Source organism: Typopeltis vanoorti, chromosome 6, assembly GCF_054136105.1.
Source record: "Typopeltis vanoorti isolate ZY-2024b chromosome 6, IOZ_Tvanoo_1.0, whole genome shotgun sequence".
Taxonomy (NCBI): Eukaryota; Metazoa; Arthropoda; class Arachnida; order Uropygi; family Thelyphonidae; genus Typopeltis; species Typopeltis vanoorti.
This window is the reverse complement of record NC_143554.1, coordinates 20,775,130-20,797,539: the sequence shown is the minus strand read 5'-3', so window position 1 is coordinate 20,797,539 and position 22,410 is coordinate 20,775,130. Positions and strand designations below refer to the sequence as shown.

The window sequence follows — 22,410 nt, the reverse complement described above, 5'->3', positions numbered from 1 at the left end:
TGAGAGCGGACATGTGATTCATTAGTTAGTGCCATTTTATTCCAGTTGTCTCTAATTGCAGTATTTGTTGAGAAATATATTACACAGACTGCAAATGTCTCTGTACCTTATTCAGTGATACAATGAAACTACTTGTTTCTCATGAGTCTGCAGTATAGTGGCTGTTGGGGAGGACGAGTTCTTTACCACAGGGAGCAAGTTACTATCATGCCGACATGAACTTTTTGTAAACTTTTTTTTTGCATGAGAGGTATATGCGAAACTTTTTAATTTCTTTTTTCGTAAAGTAAAATCAGCGGTGTTAGTTATATGCAAGGGAGAGTTATATTTCAGTAAATACAGTACTGTAAAGGATTATAATAAGAGAGATAGAGGGTGAGGAGTATTTTTTTTCACAAGGAAATGGTACTAAGTGGAATGCGATGCTGTTTGATTAAGACCTACCACAATGAGGCTGCTTACTCCATGAAGGAAAATTATAACTATCAGCATGAATGTTAAAGCAATCTGCTATTTCTGACAGAGCAATATATAGTCTATGTTAAGTTGTAAGTAAACAGTAAGAATTTAAGGATATAAATAAAGATAGTTTAATGTAAAATCAGATGCACAACAAGGGTGCACACTATCTACATGAATTGCACAATGAAAGGAAGTGACATTAAACCTGATATTAGAATCAGAGATATCAAATTTAGCTCCTTGCTTACGAAGACTATGTACTCTTAAGAAAATTCAGTGGAAGTCCAGCATTCTCTAACTAAATTCAATAACAGCCATAACAAATATCGCATGAAAGTCAACAAAAAGATCAAAAATACGAAAACAGACAGAAACATAGAAAACTTAATCTGCATCCCCAACGGAGGAGACCTATACAATGTGCAAAATATTTCAATTATTTAGGCACGGTTTTTTTTGAAGATTGCAAATTAAATATGAAAATAGACAACAGAATAAGCTAAGCTGGTATGGTGGAAAGCCAGTTAAATAAATTTATACTAAATAAGAGAGTCTATGCCCCTACTGCTGACAAGAGTGATACCGAGATTGAAGAATTTTATGATCAATTAAAAGAACTAATGAAAAACACAAGAAAGCATGATATTAACATAGTCATGGGTGATTTCAATGCTAAAGTTGGGAAAGGTAGAAGTGGAGATGTAGTTGGCGAACATGGACTGGGCACAAGAAATGAGAGAGGTGACCGTCTTTTTCAATTCTGCCAGGAAGTGGAGCTAATAATCACAAACACATGGTTTAAGCTACCACCTCGAAGATTGTATACTTGGCAATCACCACAGGATAATAATGGGAATATAGTCAGAAACCAAATCGATTACTTACTAATTAATCAATGATTTCGAAGTTCTATAAAGAGTACAAAAACCTATCCTAGTGCAGATATTGTTTTTCTGATCATAACCTACTGGTGGCAGAGTTACAACTTAGACTGAAAGCTATGCTTAAGAAACATCAACAAAAAAGGTTTGATTTGGGAAATTAAAAAACACAGAGATAAGAAGCAAATTGAGTCAAGATCTGAATCAAGAGCTAGCACTTATCAAGAATGATGACATCATGAGGGTTGATGAATCGTGGGACAAATTGAAATCTGTCTTCATAGAGAAATGTACCAATACCTTATGTCCTAATAGAGCAGTAAAAAAGAAAGATTGGATGACTGATGAAATTCTCTCTCTCATGGATCAATGCAGATCATATAAAAATCATAATCTAACAAAATATACAAAGGTTCAGAAAATTATTAAACACAAGATCAAAAAAGCAAAAGAAATCTGGATGAATGAAAAATGTAAAGAAATTCTACAGGAAAAACATGACAATTTTAATCTACACAAAAAGATGAAAGATACCTCAGGTATATATAAGAAAAAACAATTCTGTATCCTTCGAAACAAAAAGGGAGAAATTATATCCAAAAAGGATGACAAAATATAAGAATGGGTGAAACATATACAAGAACTCTTTACTGATAACAGACAGAATCCAGAAAATACTTATGAACATATGGAAGGTCCATGCATTCTAAAATCAGAGGTAGAATGTGCATTAAACTCAGCTAAAAATGGTAAAGCCCTAGGACCAGATAGGATACCAGCAGAAATAGTAAAGTTATTAGAAGGTGACAACATTAACATATTAGTAAAGCTATTTAATAAGATCTACGATACAGGCATAATCCCTCAAGACTGGTTACAGTCGACCTTCATCATGCTACCTAAAAAAGTAAATGTAAAAATTTGTAATGACTATAGAATGATCAGCCTAATGAGTCACGTTCTCAAAATGTTTCTGAAAATAATTCAAAAAAGAATATACAGAAAATGTGAAGACACCATCAGTGATACCCAATTCAGCTTTAGAAACGGCTTGGGAACAAGAGAGGCCCTTTTCTGTTCTCAGATCTTATTTCAAAAATGTATTGACCAAAACAAGGTAATATTCATTTGCTTCATCGACTTCGAGAAAGCATTTGACAACGTCCAACATGCTAAAATGATTGTACTATTAAAATGAATTGGATTAGATGGTAAAGACATCAGGATCATTGAAAATTTATATTGGAACCAAAAGGCATCTGTTCAAGTTGATGACATTATTACAGACTCCATTAACATCAAACGAGGAGTAAGGCAAGGATGTGTGCTGTCACCTCTTCTTTTTAAGATCTACTCAGAAGCCATATTTCAAAAAGTCTTGGAAGGAAGAAAGGAAGGGATTAGTGTAAATGGTGAAATCATCAGTAACATCCGATATGCCGATGATACAGCTCTTCTGGCTGACAATATTCAGGATCTTCAAAATCTTTTGGAACTAATAAATGCAGAGAGTGAAAAAATGGGATTAAAAAAAAATATCACCAAAACTAGATTCATGGTCATAAGTAAGAAACCAATTCTTAATTTAGCACTTTCTTTAAATAGGAAACAAATAGAAAGATTGGCAAAGTTTAAATATCTCGGATGCTGGTTAAATGAAGATTGCAATCCAGAAATGGAAATAAAAGTTAGAATTGAAATGGCAAGAAAAAATTTTCTCTTGATGAAATCAACACTGTGTAACCGCAGTTTAAACTTAGAGTACGCATGGTTAAATGCTATGTATGGTCTGTACTACTGTATGGTGCAGAAACTTGGACCTTGAAGACAACATCAATAAAAAGACTTGAAGCCTTTGAGATGTGGTTATACAGACAAATGTTAAAAATCCCATGGACAGCAAAAACGTCCAAACGTCCTGGAACAAATGGGGAAATCACGTGAACTTTTAGATACCATAAAAAGAAGGAAAACTGCATATCTTGGTCACCTACTTCGTAATGAAAAATATAAGATACTTCAATTGATTATAAAAGGGAAGATAAATGGAAGAAGAGGACAAGGAAGACGAAGAAAATCTTGGCTGGCAGATATCGGACAGTGGACTGGTATGAACTCTGAGAGACTGCCCAGAATAGCTGAGAATCGCTCAAAATTTGCCAAGGTGGTCGCCGACCTCCGATAGGAGATGGCACTCAAAGAAGAAGAAATAAGAGAGAAATAGTCAAAACACTAACTAGCAACATACACATACCAGTGTGTATGTTGCTAGCCACTGAATTAGAAACCTTTATGCAGATGGATGTAAATTTCACTTATGCAGCGTATATGCAAAAATACTTAGTGCATCACCACGTGTTCTAGCCAACTGTTTAAGAATGTTGCTGATCAGTAATCATCAATAGTGTTAATCACAATGGGAAAAATAAAGGATCTTTCAGATCCTTTATTTTTCTGGAGCCATGATTTTGAAAACAGCAGAGCTGACTGGCTGGTTTCTCAAAAGGTGAAATATCTCAGGTGTTTAATCAGTGGAAAAATAATTGATATTACTTGTCTAAGAGGCATAACTGTCATGTTTTACCATCAAGGTGGCAAAGATATTGTAGAGGTTGTTGAAAAAGCTCAGAAATGGAGGAAAGAGTGTTGTAAAAGGAATTAGAGATGATAAAGGTGACATGAAAACTGGATAAAAAGATATCCTTGATGTATAGAGTAAGTACTTCGAAAAACTGCTAAATGAAACAATCAGTGACAACACAGTGGTAAAAAACACTGAACAGGAAGCAATCAGGAATACACCATTAGTGATGTGCCACAGGGCTCGGTTCTTAGTCTGCTACTGTTTAATTTGTATATTAATGCTATAGGAAAAGATCTGAGAGGAACTATTCAGTTGTGTGCCAATTATGCAAAGTTGGGAAAAGCAATAGTTAATACAGATGATGTCAAAATTTTGCAGGATGATTTGGACAGATTGGCAGACTGGACAATGGCGAATGGATGTCAGTTTAATGTGGGAAAGTGTACGGTTATGCATTTTGGGATGAAAAGATTACCAGCTGTATACCACATTGGTGGAACTGTACCCCAGGAAATTGATAAAGCCTGAGACTTGGGAGTGTTAGTGGATAGGGAGTTGAAGTTTAGGGGACACACAGCATAAGTGGCTAAAGCAGCTCATCAGATTACTTGGTTAGTGAAGAATACTTTGAAGCAGAAACAGTTATTGTTCCTCTTTATTGAGCCTTGATAAGATCCCATCTTGACTTCTGTGTGCAGATCTGGGAGCGAGGGTTTCGTGGCAAAGAGGAGGAGGAGGTGGAGAGGATCCAGAGGCAAGTGACCAAGATGGTAGCAAGTCTATGGAATGAACAGGTTGAAGATTTGTGGGTTGGGTTACAGAAACTGGTTGATAAAACAGAAAAGGAGTGATATGATTGAAACATTCAAATTACCGAGGAGTTTTTACAAGATTAATTCAGATGAAATTTTCCAGAACAGGTGCAGTGGTGGGAGAACTAGGGGTCATCAATGGAAAGTGCATAAAATTGTAGTTAGCAAGGGTGTTAGAACTAGGTTTTTTTGTTTGGAGAGTAGTGAAGAGTGGAATAAGTTGCCAGAGTCTGTTGAAGGTGCCAGGACTGTGAATGAGTTCAAAGCAAAGTTTGATAGATACTACGCAAATGTTGGATAGTTCTTGACATGATGTTTATGGCCTCTCTCGATGAGTCTAAGGACTCCTTGGAGTTGCCTGTAATAATAATGACCACACTTTGAGAAAGGCTGGTCTAGACCACACATGAATCAAGACTCAGAGGGTGACTATTAACATTTGAGCTGTTCTGTTTTCAATGCTGAAATTCCACTATGTGTTTTGTTAAGTATTATATGAAATGTTTATTAATGTGCTTAACATGTCAGTTTGAAATCTAGCAAGTCTAATAACTTTGCATTTATGGTGTTACAATTATACCTTTAAATATCAAATATAAGTGAAAATTAAATTTATTATTTGCAAATTAAGAAAATACTAAACTAATGCAAAAACTTGTTCTTAATTAACAGATAGTCCTATATTTATAGCACTGGATTTTACCTCTATATTTATTAAAAACAAAGAATATACTTACAGTTAACTTTTTTTTACAGGAGTAAGACGGCCAGGGTTGTGTTTCTAAAATAAGTCTACCACCAGGCTTTAGTTGTGCATACATTCGTTTAAATACCCTCTTCAGACCATCATCTCCATAATTCAGATGCACCCACTTAGTAAGACTTAAACACAAAATGGTGTCAAACTTTGGTTTTTGGTTTATCAAAAGTTCGTCAAACTCTAACACATAATTACCCTAAAAAAATTAGAAGTAACTTTTTAATGTTATGATTAATACTCTTTAATAGAATATTTTCATACAATCATGTTTTCCACAGCCATGAAAAATATGAAAACATGTACATGTTTACTTTTGTAGGCACACATACACTCATAGTAAATAAGCATGCATAACCTTAAGTATTTAATCTAGGTTAACCCTGAAAATAGTCACAAATCATTACTGCGCTTTGGATAAAGTATTTCTCAATGTTAGATGACTGAATATAATATATCCAATTAAAAACCTAAAAGGATTATAACATCTTAGAAGATATTTTGCTTTTTAACGATAAGGGAGAGAGAATTAGTTAACTTGGATGTAAATAAAAATCTAGCTATAGTGCCATGAGCAAGATGATCTTGAGAGATAGAACCTGCTTTTTCTCCACTAACCTGATGTCATACTAAAAGGTGAGGGAAGTTTTACTTAAAAGGAGATTACAATAATGTTTCATATAAATATCAATGACTAAATAAGACTTACTGGAATGATCTTCATGCTTTTTATGTGATACATTTTACTAAAACATAATTCAAGCAGTTGCAGTTATTAGTAGAGTGCATGAAACACAAAACATCAACATAATCTTGATGCCAAATATTGTTTTATGCATAGTATTATTGATTGGGATAACCACACATTGAACATGAGTATGATTTCTAATATAAAATATTTGGTGTTATAACTGGTACTTTAGTTCTGCTTAGTTTTTCTGCCGATAGTTGTCCTCAATGGAAAGGTCGGCATTTTTCACACAAATCAAATCTTCAGTTAGATATATAATGCTGAACACAATCCTATTTGTAACCTCACAGATGCATGTAAAATACTTTCTAAAAATGGTCTCAACTGTGCTACTGATGATTTCTTAGTATTGCTAGATGAGGTAAGGAAAGCCTTTTTGACACTCTCACAAAATTAATAGAGTGGTCTTTCAATGGTTTATTTTCGAACTACATTAATGACTTGACTATCATGTCTGTGTTAAGTTACTTCCCCCCCCCCCACACACACACACGAAAAATCAAAGTTTACACATCACTTTGCTATAGTAAAGTGGTATTATTTTGCTATAGTAAATGCTTCTGCACAGCTATACTGGTTGCCTGTAGAAGCATTTTAGCTACTTTTTTTTCTTGCTCTAGCTTCAAAGAGATGTAATGTAATGCTTAAGTTTATGCTGGCATGGCTGAGTGGTTAGTGTATCTGCTCTCCAGGCCAAAAGGCTGCAGGTTTGAATCCTGCTGTGGGCATGGATGTTTGTGATTGTCTGTGAAAATACTAGTAGTGGTGGTGGGTGTTAGACGGCATTGGTGTAGTTGCAGTTAGAATGAGCTATAGAGTAGACAGAGTTGTAGAGTAGGTAACCTCCCTAGATGAGTCTTTGGACTCCTTGGATGAGTCACGTAATAATAATAATAAATATATATATTTTTTTATGAAGAATTGAATGACTAGAACCGAGATTTAAGTAAAAAGGTTTTAATATAAAAACACTACTAGTTTTGGCCTGTAATAGCCTTTTATATATATGTGTTAAAAATACCAAGCAATTTTAAACCTGGTTTTACTCCATTTCCCAAGTAAGCAAACAGACAAATAATGCCACCTTTACCACGAGTTGCCTTGGTCTTGCACTACCTGTAGGATCAGCTAGACTTGCATCACTTGCAGGCGCAAACTTGACTTATTTGTCTGTTTGCTTACTTGGGAAATGGAGTAAAACCGGGTTTAAAATTGCTTGGTATTTTTAACATTTATTCTACTCAAGGTAAAATACCTTATACATATATATATAAAGATACCAAGAAATTTTATACTTGGTTTTAATCCTTATCCCAAGGAAGCAAAGCAATGTTTTGTGTGTAAAATATATTCACATCTGAACTACAGAGGCTAATGACTTCATATCACTTGCCTTAGTATGTATCCCATAATGCAAAGCACACTCCCTTTCAGGCACGTATAATGCCATTATCCAGACTAGTTTCGACTTTTATTGAGGTCAGTGGGAGCCAGACCCAGGAGAGATACCAAAGTTGAAAGTCGAAACCGGTCTGGGTAGTGGCCCTTCGCATTATGCATTTCATTATACACGTCTGAAAGGGGGGGGGGGTATGCTTTGCATTATGGGATACGTACTAAGCAAGTGATATGAAGTCATTAACCTCTATATACAAGTAGCTCAGATGTGAATATATTTCATGCACAAAACATTGTTTTGCTTCCTTGGGATAAGGATTAAAACCAAGTATAAAATTTCTGGGTATCTTTAACATATAATAAACCCAAAGCAAAAAACTTTCTACACATATATATATTTACATCCAAGATTGTTTTTACAAATTATCAGTGCACTGGCAACATATTTTTCTAAATCATCAAAAAGAATAAATGTTTTGCAAGATTTTGTTGCTAAAAAATTATCATCCATAACACCAAGCAGATGACTCTTTACTTCCCGTTTAACCAGCACAGTAAAATGTCATAATTCATTGAATTTTTTGAACACACACTACAGAATTATGAGGAATCGAACATGGATGCTGTAATCAAAGCTAGTGGCTTTTGGAATTTCTTGCAAGATTTTCAAAAAATTTTGTTGCTAGAAATTTTTTCTGTTTTTTATTTGGCTATACTGATGTCTTGAATAATATACTGCAAACTTCGTCCTATGATATATTGTACTGTTGTAAAAAAGTACATGACACTATGAAGCAGCTTAGGAATGACAGGAAATATGGATTTGATGATATTTCAGTTTCTGTATCAAAGGAGAAGCATGCAGTTGATGAGTCGAGACCTAAGAGACAAAAAGGACCAGGAGAGATGGAGAAAAGCATGTGCCTTAGATTATACCAGGGAGTAGTTGACTGCATGTGCCTAGAGATGGAAGAAAGATACTCTTCACTTTTGAAACCTGAATTTTTTTTCAACTCCTTTGTAGTGAAAGATATGGTCAGTACGTGAAGATGTTTTCTGATGGTATTTTAGAAAACTTAAAGGATTTCTATGGCCCAATTTTTCAAGCGAATGTAGTCAACATTTGCTTGAAAAATGAAACGAAAGTACTATTTTCTTCTGAAGAATTTGCACGGAAACCAGTGCATCAACTATTAAAATTCATGCAAAAAAATAAACTTCAGGTTACATTCAAGGAAATTTATAAGTTAGCAGAACTTATCATGTCGATTCCGAGCTGCACTGCTACAGTGGAGCATTCTTTTTCAACTAAGAAGGAACATGTGTTATAGAGGAACACAAACACAGGAAAGGCTGTGCGGCCTAAGCTTATTCACTATTGAAAAGACATTGATGATGGAACTGAAGGAAAAAAACCTTCATTTTATGAAGATGTGCTAACACAATTCCTAAAGAAAAACAGAAGATTGGAATTTGTGTATAAATAAAGTAAGTAAAACGAGTTATTTCAGGATAGAACTTTCTTTGATTCAAAATGATTATTTTAAAAGTGATTACTTTTTCTGATTTGTGTGAATTATATATATTTCATAAATTGTCGATTTAAACGTATTTAAAAATCGTTTAAAAATTCAAATTATCCGTGCCTCACTCTAGTATTTGCCAATGATAATCTAACCTCACCAAGAAGCGTAAACCCTTTGTTTCTCAGAAAAACAGGACACATGAAGCATAGCAATTGTTCATTTGACCTTTATCCTTTCCATATTTAAAATTATATTAACATATTGTCACATTCGCACCTGGGCATCTGTCATTCCTTTATTCCTGATAGGTACTAGCTTTTAATGTATGTATGCCACGTCTGCATCAAGCACTTGCATTTTTACAAAGCTTATATGGCATGTTAGTCTAACTACCATGGTAGAATTTTATTTCTAAAATTAACATTTATTATGTTATCATGGATGATATCAAATATCTCAAATGCAATTCAAACTGATTTCAAGTTATATACCGTATTTTTCCGTGTATAAGACGATATTTTTTTTCTAAAATTTTTAGCACAAAAATTGGAGGTCATCTTATACATAGGGGGTTACCGGTTGGGAGACCTACAGTTGCTGTAGCAAAACTACTGGTACCCTGTCACCACAAACAGGCTTCTGCCAATCACCAGTCTTTGTAAACTCTGTTGATTGATGTCATTAATGGCTGATTCTGAATAAACCAATCAAAACTCTGAAAGCATTCATACTTCTGCAACTCGTTTGCAGAAGTATAAATGCAAACGAGTTGCAGTATGAATGCTCAAAATATTGTTAATACATTAACAATATTTTGAGCACTAGCCAATAAAAATATCCAAAAATAAAAAACGATTGTCATATTCTTCAAAATTCAAGTTAGAAGTCATGGAAATAAAGCTTCAGAAAGACAGTTTGGACCTCCTCCCATTGAGTGTATTGATTTGATTTCTTAATTTTGGGTTCTTTTTATACACAGAAAAATACGGTATATTCATTTTGCTTTTCATAAATTGAGCACTTTCTGTATCCAATGGCTGTATTACAAACAGCTATTACACATATTTTCTGGAACTGAAAATTTGAAAGCGGATGTTAGGACAAAGGTGGTTAAGTGTTATGTTTAGTGCTACGATAAATCTGTTCTGTTTGCATGCATGCAGTATAGTCTGCAGGAGCAGAGTGTTTCTCCATTGAGTGTGTTGTTTGAGTTGTCTTACAATAATTGTTCCTAAATATAGTACACAGATGTTAAATATCTCTTTACTGTATTTAGTGACAAAAAAAAGCTAATTGTTTTTCTTGTTTGTGCAGTATAGCATCTGTTGAAGTTGTAAAGTTTTTTTTAACGGTACAGGGACATTTTTATTCTAGTCTTCAGAAACAACCGGCAGTAAAAATTTATCTATTCCTGAATAAAAATGAATACTTCTGTGTATTATAAAAAGTTGTTGATCTAGGACAAAATACCAGCATATGTGATATTGATAAGACAGAAGAGCTGCTGACACTACAAAAAAAAAAAAAAAAAAAAAAACTAATGAATGTAGGATTCCTGAAAGCGTGGATAATTATAATGATTGGATATTATGTATTCTATTAGTGCATAAAATGTATATTGAGTCTCATTAAACAAAAGAAAATTCTTAGAAAACTGAGGAAATATACAGAAACCAGAGAAATACACATAACATGCACAACAAATTTTACAAGGTGATGTGCTGCTCCATCAAAACCACATGTATTCCTGCCATGCCTAAATGAATCACCGGATCAACATTATTAATTTATCAGATTAGCCTCTCTCCCTGTAGTTTTTAACTGAACTTCTAAACGTATTAGTGGCTGTTTATTATTTGTTAGTTATTTATACTTTGCAAAACAAATTTATTTTTCTCTCCTCATCCTTTTTTTTTTTTTAATTATGCTATCATAAATTCACTTATTCAAGTCTAGACTATATGGGATTACATGCTATTCGCTCTACCCAGCAGCTTATGGGATACACATATCACAAATTGTAATTATTAATAATTTGTTTGTCATTAATGAAAGTATTTCTACCCACACTTATTCCTTCCTTTCATTATATTTCATTATATATTTCATTGATATGCTATGCCCAGTCTTATAATTTGTGTTCAGCAGTTAAACTAAAAGGCTTCCTTTATTTATTTTCCTTAATATTTTGTAGGCTATCTTGTCTTCCATGTATGTCTTCTTCTATTTTATTAATAAATCTGTCTCAAGAATCTTGGCGAGCTTTCTGTAACAAGGTTTTAGCTATATTTCTTTTGTTTTTGTATATTTCTTCTGTTTCCTTTGAAGGCATGATTTGTATGCCATTTGTTTTTCTTTTATTGCATTTTCTCTCTCTGTGTTCCAGATTTTTAATGTTTTTCTTTTTAATATTTTATTTCTATTTCCAAGTACTTCAGAGGCTGCTTTATGGATTATCTTTATTAAAGTTTTCCCTTTTTTTTTTCTTCTTTAGTGTGAGTTTGCGATTGCAAGTACGCAGTTTCTTTATGTGACAAAATGCAATTGTTAGTGCCTTTCCAAAGCCAGGAAAGAATAAAAATTTGCAAACAATTATCATCACAGTGTTCTATGATCTTGGAAAAACTGTTCAATGCTCATAATCTGTGACACCTAATGAGCAATATCCTTTTTTTTTTTCTCTTTAAAAAAAAAGAAAAACTCAATTGGATTCTGCATAGGGGGAAATCAACATTAGATTACATAATTAACTCAGATATCAATGATATTCCTGAAATGCAGCATAAGTTCTTTCCATGTTTTTGACACAGAAAAAGCATATGCAAAAACTTGGAAACATTAAAAAAAATATATATAAAAAAAAAGACGATATCTGTTTGAGAGAGCACCTTCTTTTTATTAAAATTTCTTTCTAGCTTGAAAGAAATTTCCAAATTCAAGTGGGAATCACATTGTCTTTGCTATACTACGCTGTTTTTGGCAGTATGGCAAAGATGTACTGCCAAGAACAGGGTACTCTAAAACTGTGTCTTAAGTTTGTTAAGTCTTAACTTTTAGATGTCAAGGATAATAATTTAATAATAAAACAACTTTCTCCTGCTGTAAACATTCTTCATTATGCTGATAACTTTACAACTGTCATTCAGGTAACATGAGGATCCTTGAAAGGCAATTGCAAACAAGCAATTGATTGTCTAACATCATGGCAACACAGCTGCAGGTTAAATATTCAGCAGGAAAAAACCATGTACACAAAAAATTCATTCTTCACCCAAATCCAGTCTTCTAATTAGCTGACAAATCATCCCATTGATGCTTACTCTGCCAGAACATGCCTGGAGGTCTGAGTACAGCAGCCTGTGGGTGAAAATGAGGCCATGCTTGGAGATTGGCAACTCCCTATGTGGAAGTCATGTCCACAAGCCTTCATCCCTGATGCACAACTCCGCAATATAGATTTTCCCAATATTTCACTACTATGAAAATTAACATAAAAATTATAGACTCACTGCAGTTAAAATAAATCTCCTACAAAAGCAACACAAAAAGTATTAAAAATGTAGACAAACTGTAAAAAAAACAACAAAAATATATTAAAAAAACTGGCAAAACAACAAAATTCTATGTAAAAAGAACTTTACATTGGCTATCATTCTCTATGACTTCAGATTTCACCACCATTCCATAAGTCTCAGAGAAAGGCAGACTACTGTATATGCTTTTGTCAAATCTGATATCCCATGCTAAAGGTTATCTAATCTGGAATCACTTTATGATCTGCTTTGGCTTAAGATTTTCTTGTCTCATTCTGTTGCCTTCATCTGCTACATTCACCATTCTCCTGATTCTAATGACCTTTTTTCCCCCCCTTTTTTTTGGTTATCTCTGAATACGTTGATCACAGAGTATTTGCCCAAACAGAGAGATAATCATCCTTGGTTATTTCAATTACTGTAATTCACAACGGCTGCATTTCTAAATTCACAGACCAAGCTGGAAGAGAAGCACAGCTGTTTGTTCTCAGTAATAATCTAACACAAATCATGCCCTAAACTAGAAGAATACCTAGAAGATAATCCTCATTCTCCCAACAACCTGGACTTCATCCTTTCTCTCTCTCTCTCCAAATGCACTGCTGATGTTACTTTTCTCTCAAAAACTCAGACCTTAACCCTATCCATTCCTTTTTCTACAGATCATCCCTTCTACCAGCCAATCTCAGTTTCGTATCTCATGGCACTACAACAATGCCAACTAAAATAACTTTCAAAATTTCTATGCCTCTTTTTCATAATTTGATTTCATCTGATTAGTTTCTTCTCTTCTGATCCACGCATTCTAATCAAATAACTGAAATTACTCTTGCCAGGAGTACTTTGTTCACCATTCAACTCAAAACTCTTGATCCCTATCCAAACTCTAATTCTCCAAATGTGCCAAGCAGTCGAAGACAAAAATAAAGCTTACCTTCAATGGCTCAAGTTATAAAAATAAAAAAATTCAAAGCAGACTTTGTAAGGGGGTTAAATGCACTATGCTTATCTCTTGCTCAAATGGTAATAGAGCCTTCTGGTCCTTCTACTCCAACATGTTTTTCACCACTCCCTCTCATCCTGATGAAACAAGTAACATCTGCTGAAGATAAGCATTGTCAGCACTGTGAGAACCTCTGTGAGAAAAGAATATATGTGGAACTACAAGGGGGGGGTGATTATGAAGAGCTCAAGAGACAGCATGTGGGTGTAGCATGGGATGAGGAGTTAGCTGGAAAAGAGATCAATGCAGCTTGGAGGATTTTCAAAAACTGTCTGGTAGATGCAGTGTCTAAATGCATTCAAAGAGTAAGAAGGTTAAATAAGGTAGGTGTGAAATGGATGGATGAATAAAGAGATTAAGCATGTGATACAGAGAAAAAGGGCATTGAGGAGGCAGCATAAGAGAAGTGAAAATAACCAATTCCATGAGGTCTACAAAGACCAGGCAAGGAGGGTCACTTGGTTGATGAGGGTAGCTAAAGAGAGGTATGAACAGCAGTTAACTAACGAAGCCAAAAAGAATCCTAAGGAGTTCTTTTGATATGTAGCCAGCAAAAGAAAGAATGATTATGGAAGAATGACACTGATTGGAGAAAATGGTATAATGACAGCTGTTGCAGAATGTCTGGTGGAGATACTTAACGAGCAGTTCATGAAGGTCTTTCAATCTTGTGAATGTGACTTCATGGAGAGATTGAGAGCAGTTGATGATAGGGAGGAGACTGACTGTAAGTGAGCAAGAGGTGTATGGGATGTTGAGTAAACTAGATGTTAATAAGGCTGTGGGACTTGATAATATATCACCACGTATTCTGAAGGGATGTGCCAGGGAGTTGACACCTGCCTTGACATATTTTTTAAATACGAGTCTTGCACTCGGTCAAGTTCCTAAGGAATGGAAGGTGGGAAAGATTGTGCCACTTCATAAATGAGGTGAACAAACTCGAGCATCAAACTATAGGCCTATCTGTGTGTCAGGTGTTGTGGTTAAGTTGTTGGAGAAGCTTGTGAGAACTAGGATCCAGAGTTCGGTTGATTGACAACAATGGTATTATCTTTGATGGATAGCATAGATTTGCTAAAGGGAGGTCATGTTTTAGTAATCTACTTACTTATTACAATAAAGTGACTACTTCCTTGGACAGAGGAGAAGAATACACAGATATACTTGGATTTTGCAAAGGCTTTTGAGAGTATCTCATGATAAGTTGACAGTCAAACTAGAGCAGATGGGGGTTGGATATTAGATTAGTGCATTGGATTGGAGACTGGCTATCTGATAGGTATCAACAAGTTGTGTATGGGGGGAGCGATATCCAGGAAAAGGAAAGTCACTAGTGGAGTGCCTCAGGGGTCCGTTTTAGGGCCATTACTGTTTAACTTGTATATTAATGATATTCGTGAAGATTTGGATGGAGATATTCAGTTGTTTGCAGATGACGCAAAGTTGGGATGAACCATGAAGAGTAGTGAAGATGTTGTGGCCTTACAAGAAGACTTGAATAAATTGAGTGATTGGGCATGGAAATGGGAATGCGAGTTCAATGTTGCAAAACGTAAGGTTTTACAATTTGGAAAACAAAGATGGGATGCAGAATTTATGCTTGGTGAGGATATATTGTTGGAAGTGGAGGAGATAAGAGATCTGGGAGTGATAGTGGATAAGGATCTAAAATTTAGGGGACACATAGCCAAAATTGTGAAGACAACACAAAGGTTTCTGGGAATGATGCGGAGGACACTGATGTGTAGAAGTAGGGAGATTCTTGTTCCGTTGTATAAGGCTTTAATTAGGCCACACATGGACTATTGTGCTCAGATTTGGTCACCTGGTTTTTTTTTTCAGAAGGATGAAGAGATGTTGGAAAGGGTCCAAAGGCAATTGACTAAGGTAGTTTCTGACCTCTGGAATGTCAAGTATAAGGAAAGATTGAGAAGATATAATTTGCAGAGTCTGGTGGGCAGGAGGAAGAGGGGGAGACATGATAGAGACCTACAAGTTGGTAAGGCGTTGTTATAGGATCAATACTGGAGAAGTTCTACAGAAAATAGCAGGAGATCAGGGGAGAACCAGAGGTCATCCCTGGAAACTGTATAAAGAGGGTGTGAAAGGCAGGTTTTTTTTGTCCAGAGTTGTAAAGGATTAGAATGCCTTGCCTGAGAGCGTGGTGTCTGAAAGTTTGAGTGTGTTTAAGACATGGGAGCTGTGTGTGTGTGTGTGTGTGTGTGTGTGTGTGTGTGTGTGTGTGTGTGTGTGTGTGTGTGTGTGTGTGAGAGTGAGTGAGTGAGTGATAAAAGGACCTCCCAGATGAGTCTTTGACTCCATGAGGTCTTGGGGTAATAATAATAAGGCAGACCTCTTAGCATCAGTCCTTTCCTCCAATTTTTGTCTAGATGATCACAACAAATCTCCTGCCACTATTCCATAAACTACCCATAGCATAACTCTGCTGATTTTTCATCAGAAGGACATCAGAAAAATCATCATTAGTCTATCTTGGTCTGGATGGTATCCCTTCAGTTGTGCTAAAAATTTGAGAACAACATTTTGATAATTAACACTCATTCTCCATCACCTATACAAGATGCCATACTCATCTGACACTACCCAATGCTGGAATGCTCCAAGCTGCTGTACTCTTGCCCATGTCTTCTCTCTCTTTAAATTCCATCCATAGTTTTGTTGATGACAGTACTTTCCATTCCTCTTTTTCATTCAAGAAACCTTGCAGTATTCAGATTCAAACTTTAACATCTTCCACAACTGAAGTGTTAAGCAATGATCTCCTCACCATTCTGAAGTATGGTGAAAATAATCCATTATCATAACGCTAATTACAGGTATAGACCATATTGGTCTGTTCGGCTCTCATTATACATCCAATATCATTTTTTGAGGTCTACCCTGCCTTCTCTTTCCAATTGGCTTATATTGAAAATAATCCACTGAATTTCAATCCTAATAAATACAGTCCTGTCTTATTACTAAAAAGAAAGATCCTATTTTTCTCCTGCCTACCTACTTCTAATAATGTTCTGATTTACAGCCAAAATCAGTCTCCTGTTCTTGGCCCGATTTTCATAGCTTATCCTGGTATAAAAATATCACATCCATAGTCTGTACATCCTCCAAAAAACTGAGTATTCTTTTGACTAAAGACACTACTTCTCTCCTGCTCAACTTCTTTAACCTTTTTTGCATCCAATGTGCTAGATAAAGGCCTCACCCTAACTTTCCAATTCTTTCTGTCTTTAAGCAATGTCCACTATCTCCTGCCAAACCTTTATAGATCATTCCTCCATCTTGTTCATTAGTGGCCCTTCCTTCTTTTGGCATCCACCCAGTGCTTAACTTTGCCCACTTTTGTTGGTCAATCTATTAAATATGACTAGCCAATCTCCATTTACATGCTTTACAGTACTTCACAATATCCTCTACTTCACTCATCTCTCTCTCTAATTCTATCTATTTTGGTTACACAGCGCATTCTTCTATTTAAAGCTGTCTGGAGCACACACACACACACACCATCTTCATTTTTTTTTTTTGTCATTGCCAATGCTTCACTTTCATAGATAAACACTGAAATACATTAAATAGCTTTCTTTTTATGCTGTTCTTAATAGATAGATAATCTTTATATAACCAAAATACTTTGCTTTCATGTATGAGTCTTCTATTTTTTTTATCTTGTTTTTCCTTTTTCCTTAAAATTAACTGACCAAGGTAAAGATAGTCCTCTGCAGTTTCAATAGAATTACTTGCTAATTTTAGTTCAATGTGATATCAATTTATCAGTAGTTTTTCAAAGAATTTTGGTTTTCTATTGTTTAGTTCTATTTTCTAGTAATGATTTTCTTAAATTTTTTTTACTGAAGCTATTTCCTCCATTCTCTCCCAAGATCTTCAAGGAAGACTAAGGATTTGTCAGATAAGTGTCAATGTGCTGACAATAAAAAGAAAACACAATTGAAATCTGATGCCAAAGTACAAGAAAAAAAGACTCATGCCGGCTCGGACGTCGCCCAGTCAAACAAGGTCGGCATCCCCAATCAAGTAATCAAGGTTGGATCGAAAAATCAGTTACTGAAAACAAAGACAAAAAAAATCAAACTCAGGCCGATGGAATATTAATTGGCACATGGAATGTCCGTACACTCTGGGCAATGGGAAAATTGCAGTTGCTTCAAAAAGAAATACAGATGTGATGTATTGGGTATTTCAGAAATGAGATGGACATTGTCAAGAGAATTAAATGGTGGAAGAGTTTTCTCTAGTCAGGAAATGAAAGTAAGCATGAAGCAGGCGTAGGTTTCCTGCTAAGTAACAAGACCTGCCAGGCAATGATAGGATACAAACCAGTTAATGAAAGAATAATGGTTGAGATTCAGTGCCCAACCATTCAAATATATGCACCCACTGCAGAGAGTGCAGATGAAAACATTGAGAGATTTTATAGGGATCTATAATTAGCAATCGATGAGGTACCGAAGCAGGATATATTCATCATTGGAGGAGACTGGAATGTAAAGATTGGCAAAAATAACACAGGATGGGAGAAGGTTATGGAGAAAGAAATGAACGTGGAGAGATGCTTCTGGAATTTACCATGGATAACAACACGATCATTTGCAATACCAAATTCCAACAAAAAGTTTGTCGTAAATGGATGTGGCGCTCCTTCGATGGCAAACACAGGAATATGATCAACCTGATATTAATAGACCAGAAATGGAGAACCTCAATTCAACAGTGCAGATCATTCCAAGGAGCTGATATTGATTCGGGCCACAGCTTAGTGATTGCGAATATAAGACTAAAACTGAAACAGAAGTACAAAGGAAAGTTCCAAAAAGCTAGAGACATCTCAAAACTAAATGAAGACAGTCTAAGAACAGCATATCAGAACATACTGGAAACTAAGCTTAAGACCCCAAGTGAAAAACAAAATATAAATACAAGAGCAGAACGACTTACTACAGTGCTAAAAAAAGCAGTAGATGAAGTAATTCCTGAAAGAGGAAAGATCAACAAGAAATGGATAACTCAGGAAACCCTAAAATTGGTGCAAGAGAAAAGAGAACTGAAGCTTAAAAGCGATAATTCAGAGGCAGCAGACAGCTAAAATTTCCATTTTCTTCACATAATATAATTAATTTCATTAAAAACTTCTCTGAATTTTATGACCTTCAGGTCCATTTTTGTTTACTTCATTTGTTTAAGAAAGTATTTCCTATATACAATCCCTGACTCTCTGCAAATTCAACAAGTCTTTGTCCTTTCACATTACTTTGGCACAGACCTAAAATGCTTTTCCCATGTTGTTCTTGTATACTTTATAATTAAAGTCGTCTATAGCAATTTCCCAGTGACATGTACTATCTCCGTTGGAGAGATCTTCAAAGAAATTGTCACGTTCTTCATCTGAATGACTAGTTGTAGGTGCATACATTTATATTATACTTTAAATTGATTATTCATTTAAGAGTTATAATTCTCTTGGAGACCAGTTTAAATTAAACAATGTTATTTTACCATCTTTTATAGATCATAATTCTAACTCTTCCTGCTCAATTAACATTTCATAATCCCTAAATTTTCCGTGCGGTTAGCCTAGTGGCTTTGCGCTTCGCAACCATATGCCTGGGGAAGGAGTGTCCTAAGTTCGATTCCCGTCCACGACGTGAGGAGCCTAAGGATCTTCCTCAGTCATAGCCAAGTTAGCCGGTCTTGGGCGTGGGCAGCAGGGTTTTTTCCGCCAGTTTATCTGGGGTTTTTCATCCCGCAAGCAGGCAAACCGGCCCCGTGAACACACAGGTTACAGTCATAAATACTTACGGCAAGGAAGGCAACGGGAAACCACCTTGCTCATAATCATCTCTCCCTAGAATGGTAGCATATAGCTACCCTCCCGCGGCCGTATGGCAGATGGGAACCAGAAGAATCCCTAAATATGACCAAAAATAGTGATCTCACAACAAAACCCTCTAAGAATTTTTGATATATACAGAAGAGGGCAATCTGCTTAACAGGTGACTCCCCCCCACACACAAAGACTCCAGGCAGTCACTTTCTCACAGATGCACTCTACATTGTGCTTTTTAAAAAAAAAAAAGTACCTTCATGGGTGACTCAAACTAGCCATCACCATTCCTCTGCTTTCCTCTTCTTTCATGTAACTAAGAACACAAGCAGCTACTTGTCAAGATTTATGCTAGATCATCAAACTACATCAATTTTTATCCATCTATCTGAATTAATATTTTATCCACATACTGAGGTGCTAAACTTCTTTTTTTACTTTGTTTACTCATACCTAAGATTTTATTTATTTACTCAGCTTACAGTGAAAAAAAGTAGAGTGACGGTGAGAACAAGGTTATGATGAACTGCATTCAAAATCAAATGTGAACAGTAGAGATTTCTAAAAGACAGTTCATTGTCAGGAGTGTTGTACATACACTGAAGAAAGTGAATGATGCATGTCTGTGGACAGACTAAAGAGAAGTGAGAGGATATGTATTTGCAGAAAGTGTGATAATCTGATGGATGGCAAAGCATTAATTGGGAGTACATGAATAAGGAATGAAAGCAATGTCAGAAACAAAGAAGAGCACAATAAGGAGTGTAAAACTGCAAGTGGTATTAGTCAGAAGGATGAGTGAGAGGGAGAAAAGTGTGAGCATGAACAACAGGAGCACAAAAGTGCAATTATAGATACAAAAGAATATGTCTGCTGGAATGCAAGACTTGAAGAATGAAATGATCAAAATGAGCACCTGTAAAATGAGATAAGACATCAGGTAGATATCAATGAAAGAGTGCAAAAGAATAGAATGAAAGACAATAGAGAAAGAGTAGTAGTGTTGTATAGAGATTCCATTATTAAACTTGTGATGGATGAAAGAGTGTAGAGAATCTGTTCTTCAAGATGAAGAATGAACAGGATGTTAGGCCTTAAAATATGAAAAGACAATCAATGTGAGATTTAGTGATAGATTTGGTTCAACAGAAAAATAATGCAATGATGGACATCAGAAGTTATTTGGGAGAGTGAAAAGAGCATGATAGGAAGAGTAGTTTACCAGTATATTGCCCTGGTATCACAAGTTAAAAAAAAAACAAATGATATGTTGGTAGAGGAGAAAGGATGACAGTTTGTTAATGTGCAGAATGCATTTAAAGGATGAATGGAATTGAGTGATGTGAAAAAGAGATCACAGGAAAAAGTAGAAGAGTGGAATACAATACAGTAAGAGGTATTTATGATGTGAGAAATGAGAAAATATGAATAGAAAGCAAGACAGGAGGAGTCCGAATGAAAGGTGAAACACAGTATAAGAAGAGTGGATGGTGAAAGTAGCAAACTTGTTTAGATGATGGTCAGCATATGAACGGGATGGCCCAGGATGCAAGAGAGGTCGTTGATTCTGGGTAGATATATCAGGTAAGATGAGGAAATGAAAACAAGCAGGCAGAAGTGAGTGGAAAGGTCACAGCTAAGAGGATACACAAGAAGGGCTGGATATGAACCCAAAAATGAAAACTGTTGTGCTTATATTTACAAATACTAGGAGTATCAGAAACAAAGAGAAATGAAATGGTTGCATTGTTCGAGTTTATTCACCCAAAAATTGTTGAAATGACTGAAGCATCGTTTTAAATATGGGGAACAGAAGTGGAAGGATGATTTTTACGAGGACAGAAAGGGCAAGAAGAGAGGGTAGTGATGATGGCAGAGGAATTGTGCACATGCATCAGGGGAAAATAGCGACAGTATGAGGTAGTAAGGTGTGAAGTAGACATTGAAGTGAATGGGATGTTGAATCTTCTCAAGTAGAGAAGTGCACCCATGAGATGATCCCCCTGTAGTGGCAGCCAGCAATATAGACTTCTTAGAGAGAAGGATGGACGAAGAACTATACAGAAACAGCTTGGAGGCTATAGCATGGAATGAGAAGGAGAAGATAAATTCTGCTTAAGCACAGATCAAAGCTATTTTAGCATCTGAATGTATTCCCAAAGGCCAAAAAATTGAACTGAGTGAAAATTAATCTCTTCGCTCAGTTCAATTTTTTGGCCTTAGATTAAGCAATCTAATGAGTACATGAGCTAGCCAGGAAGGTAACTCAGCAAGAACGGATAAATGGCAGCATGAGAAGAAATTAGTCAATCAAGCCAAGAAAAATCCTCGAGTTCTTTCAACGGATTAAATTAAAGTACAGCAAGACAGGTATCATCAGGTTGTATATAAGAGAGTGGTGTCCCAAAAAAGTAAAGTCACTGGTGTTATGCCACATGGATGTGCTTTGTGACCATTATTGTTTAACTCGTATGTTAATGATACTGGGATAGGTCTAACTAAAGATATGCAACTATTGGCAGATGATGCAAAGTTGAGAACTATGAGCAATAGAGCATTATAAGAAGATATGAATAGACCGAGTAGGTGAGTGGATCTACCAGTTCAATGTTGTAAATGTTTTGAAATTTGGTAGGTAAGGATCAGATATACAGTATAGTGGAGAAATTCTGAATGAGGATGGAAGAGATGAAAGATCTGAGAGTAATAGTGATAGGGACCTGAAGTTCAGAAATCATAATGCTAAAATTATGAAGACCGTCACAACACATTACAGCAATAATGATGAGGGCCTTGACATGAAAAAGCAAAGAGGTTATGGTTCCACTCTATAAGGCCTT

At 35.6% G+C, this 22,410-nt stretch overlaps 1 protein-coding gene across 1 annotated transcript in view; it reads right to left on the bottom strand.

Annotated features, from left to right (window-relative positions):
• Nucleotides 1-22,410, bottom strand: part of LOC150105324 (7SK snRNA methylphosphate capping enzyme-like) — a 65,808-nt gene that overhangs the window by 25,285 nt on the left and 18,113 nt on the right. The window contains exon 2 of the mRNA XM_090394703.1: nucleotides 5,477-5,695. Coding sequence (XP_090250829.1) covers nucleotides 5,477-5,695 — 219 coding nt within the window. The remainder of the gene's footprint in view (nucleotides 1-5,476; nucleotides 5,696-22,410) is intronic.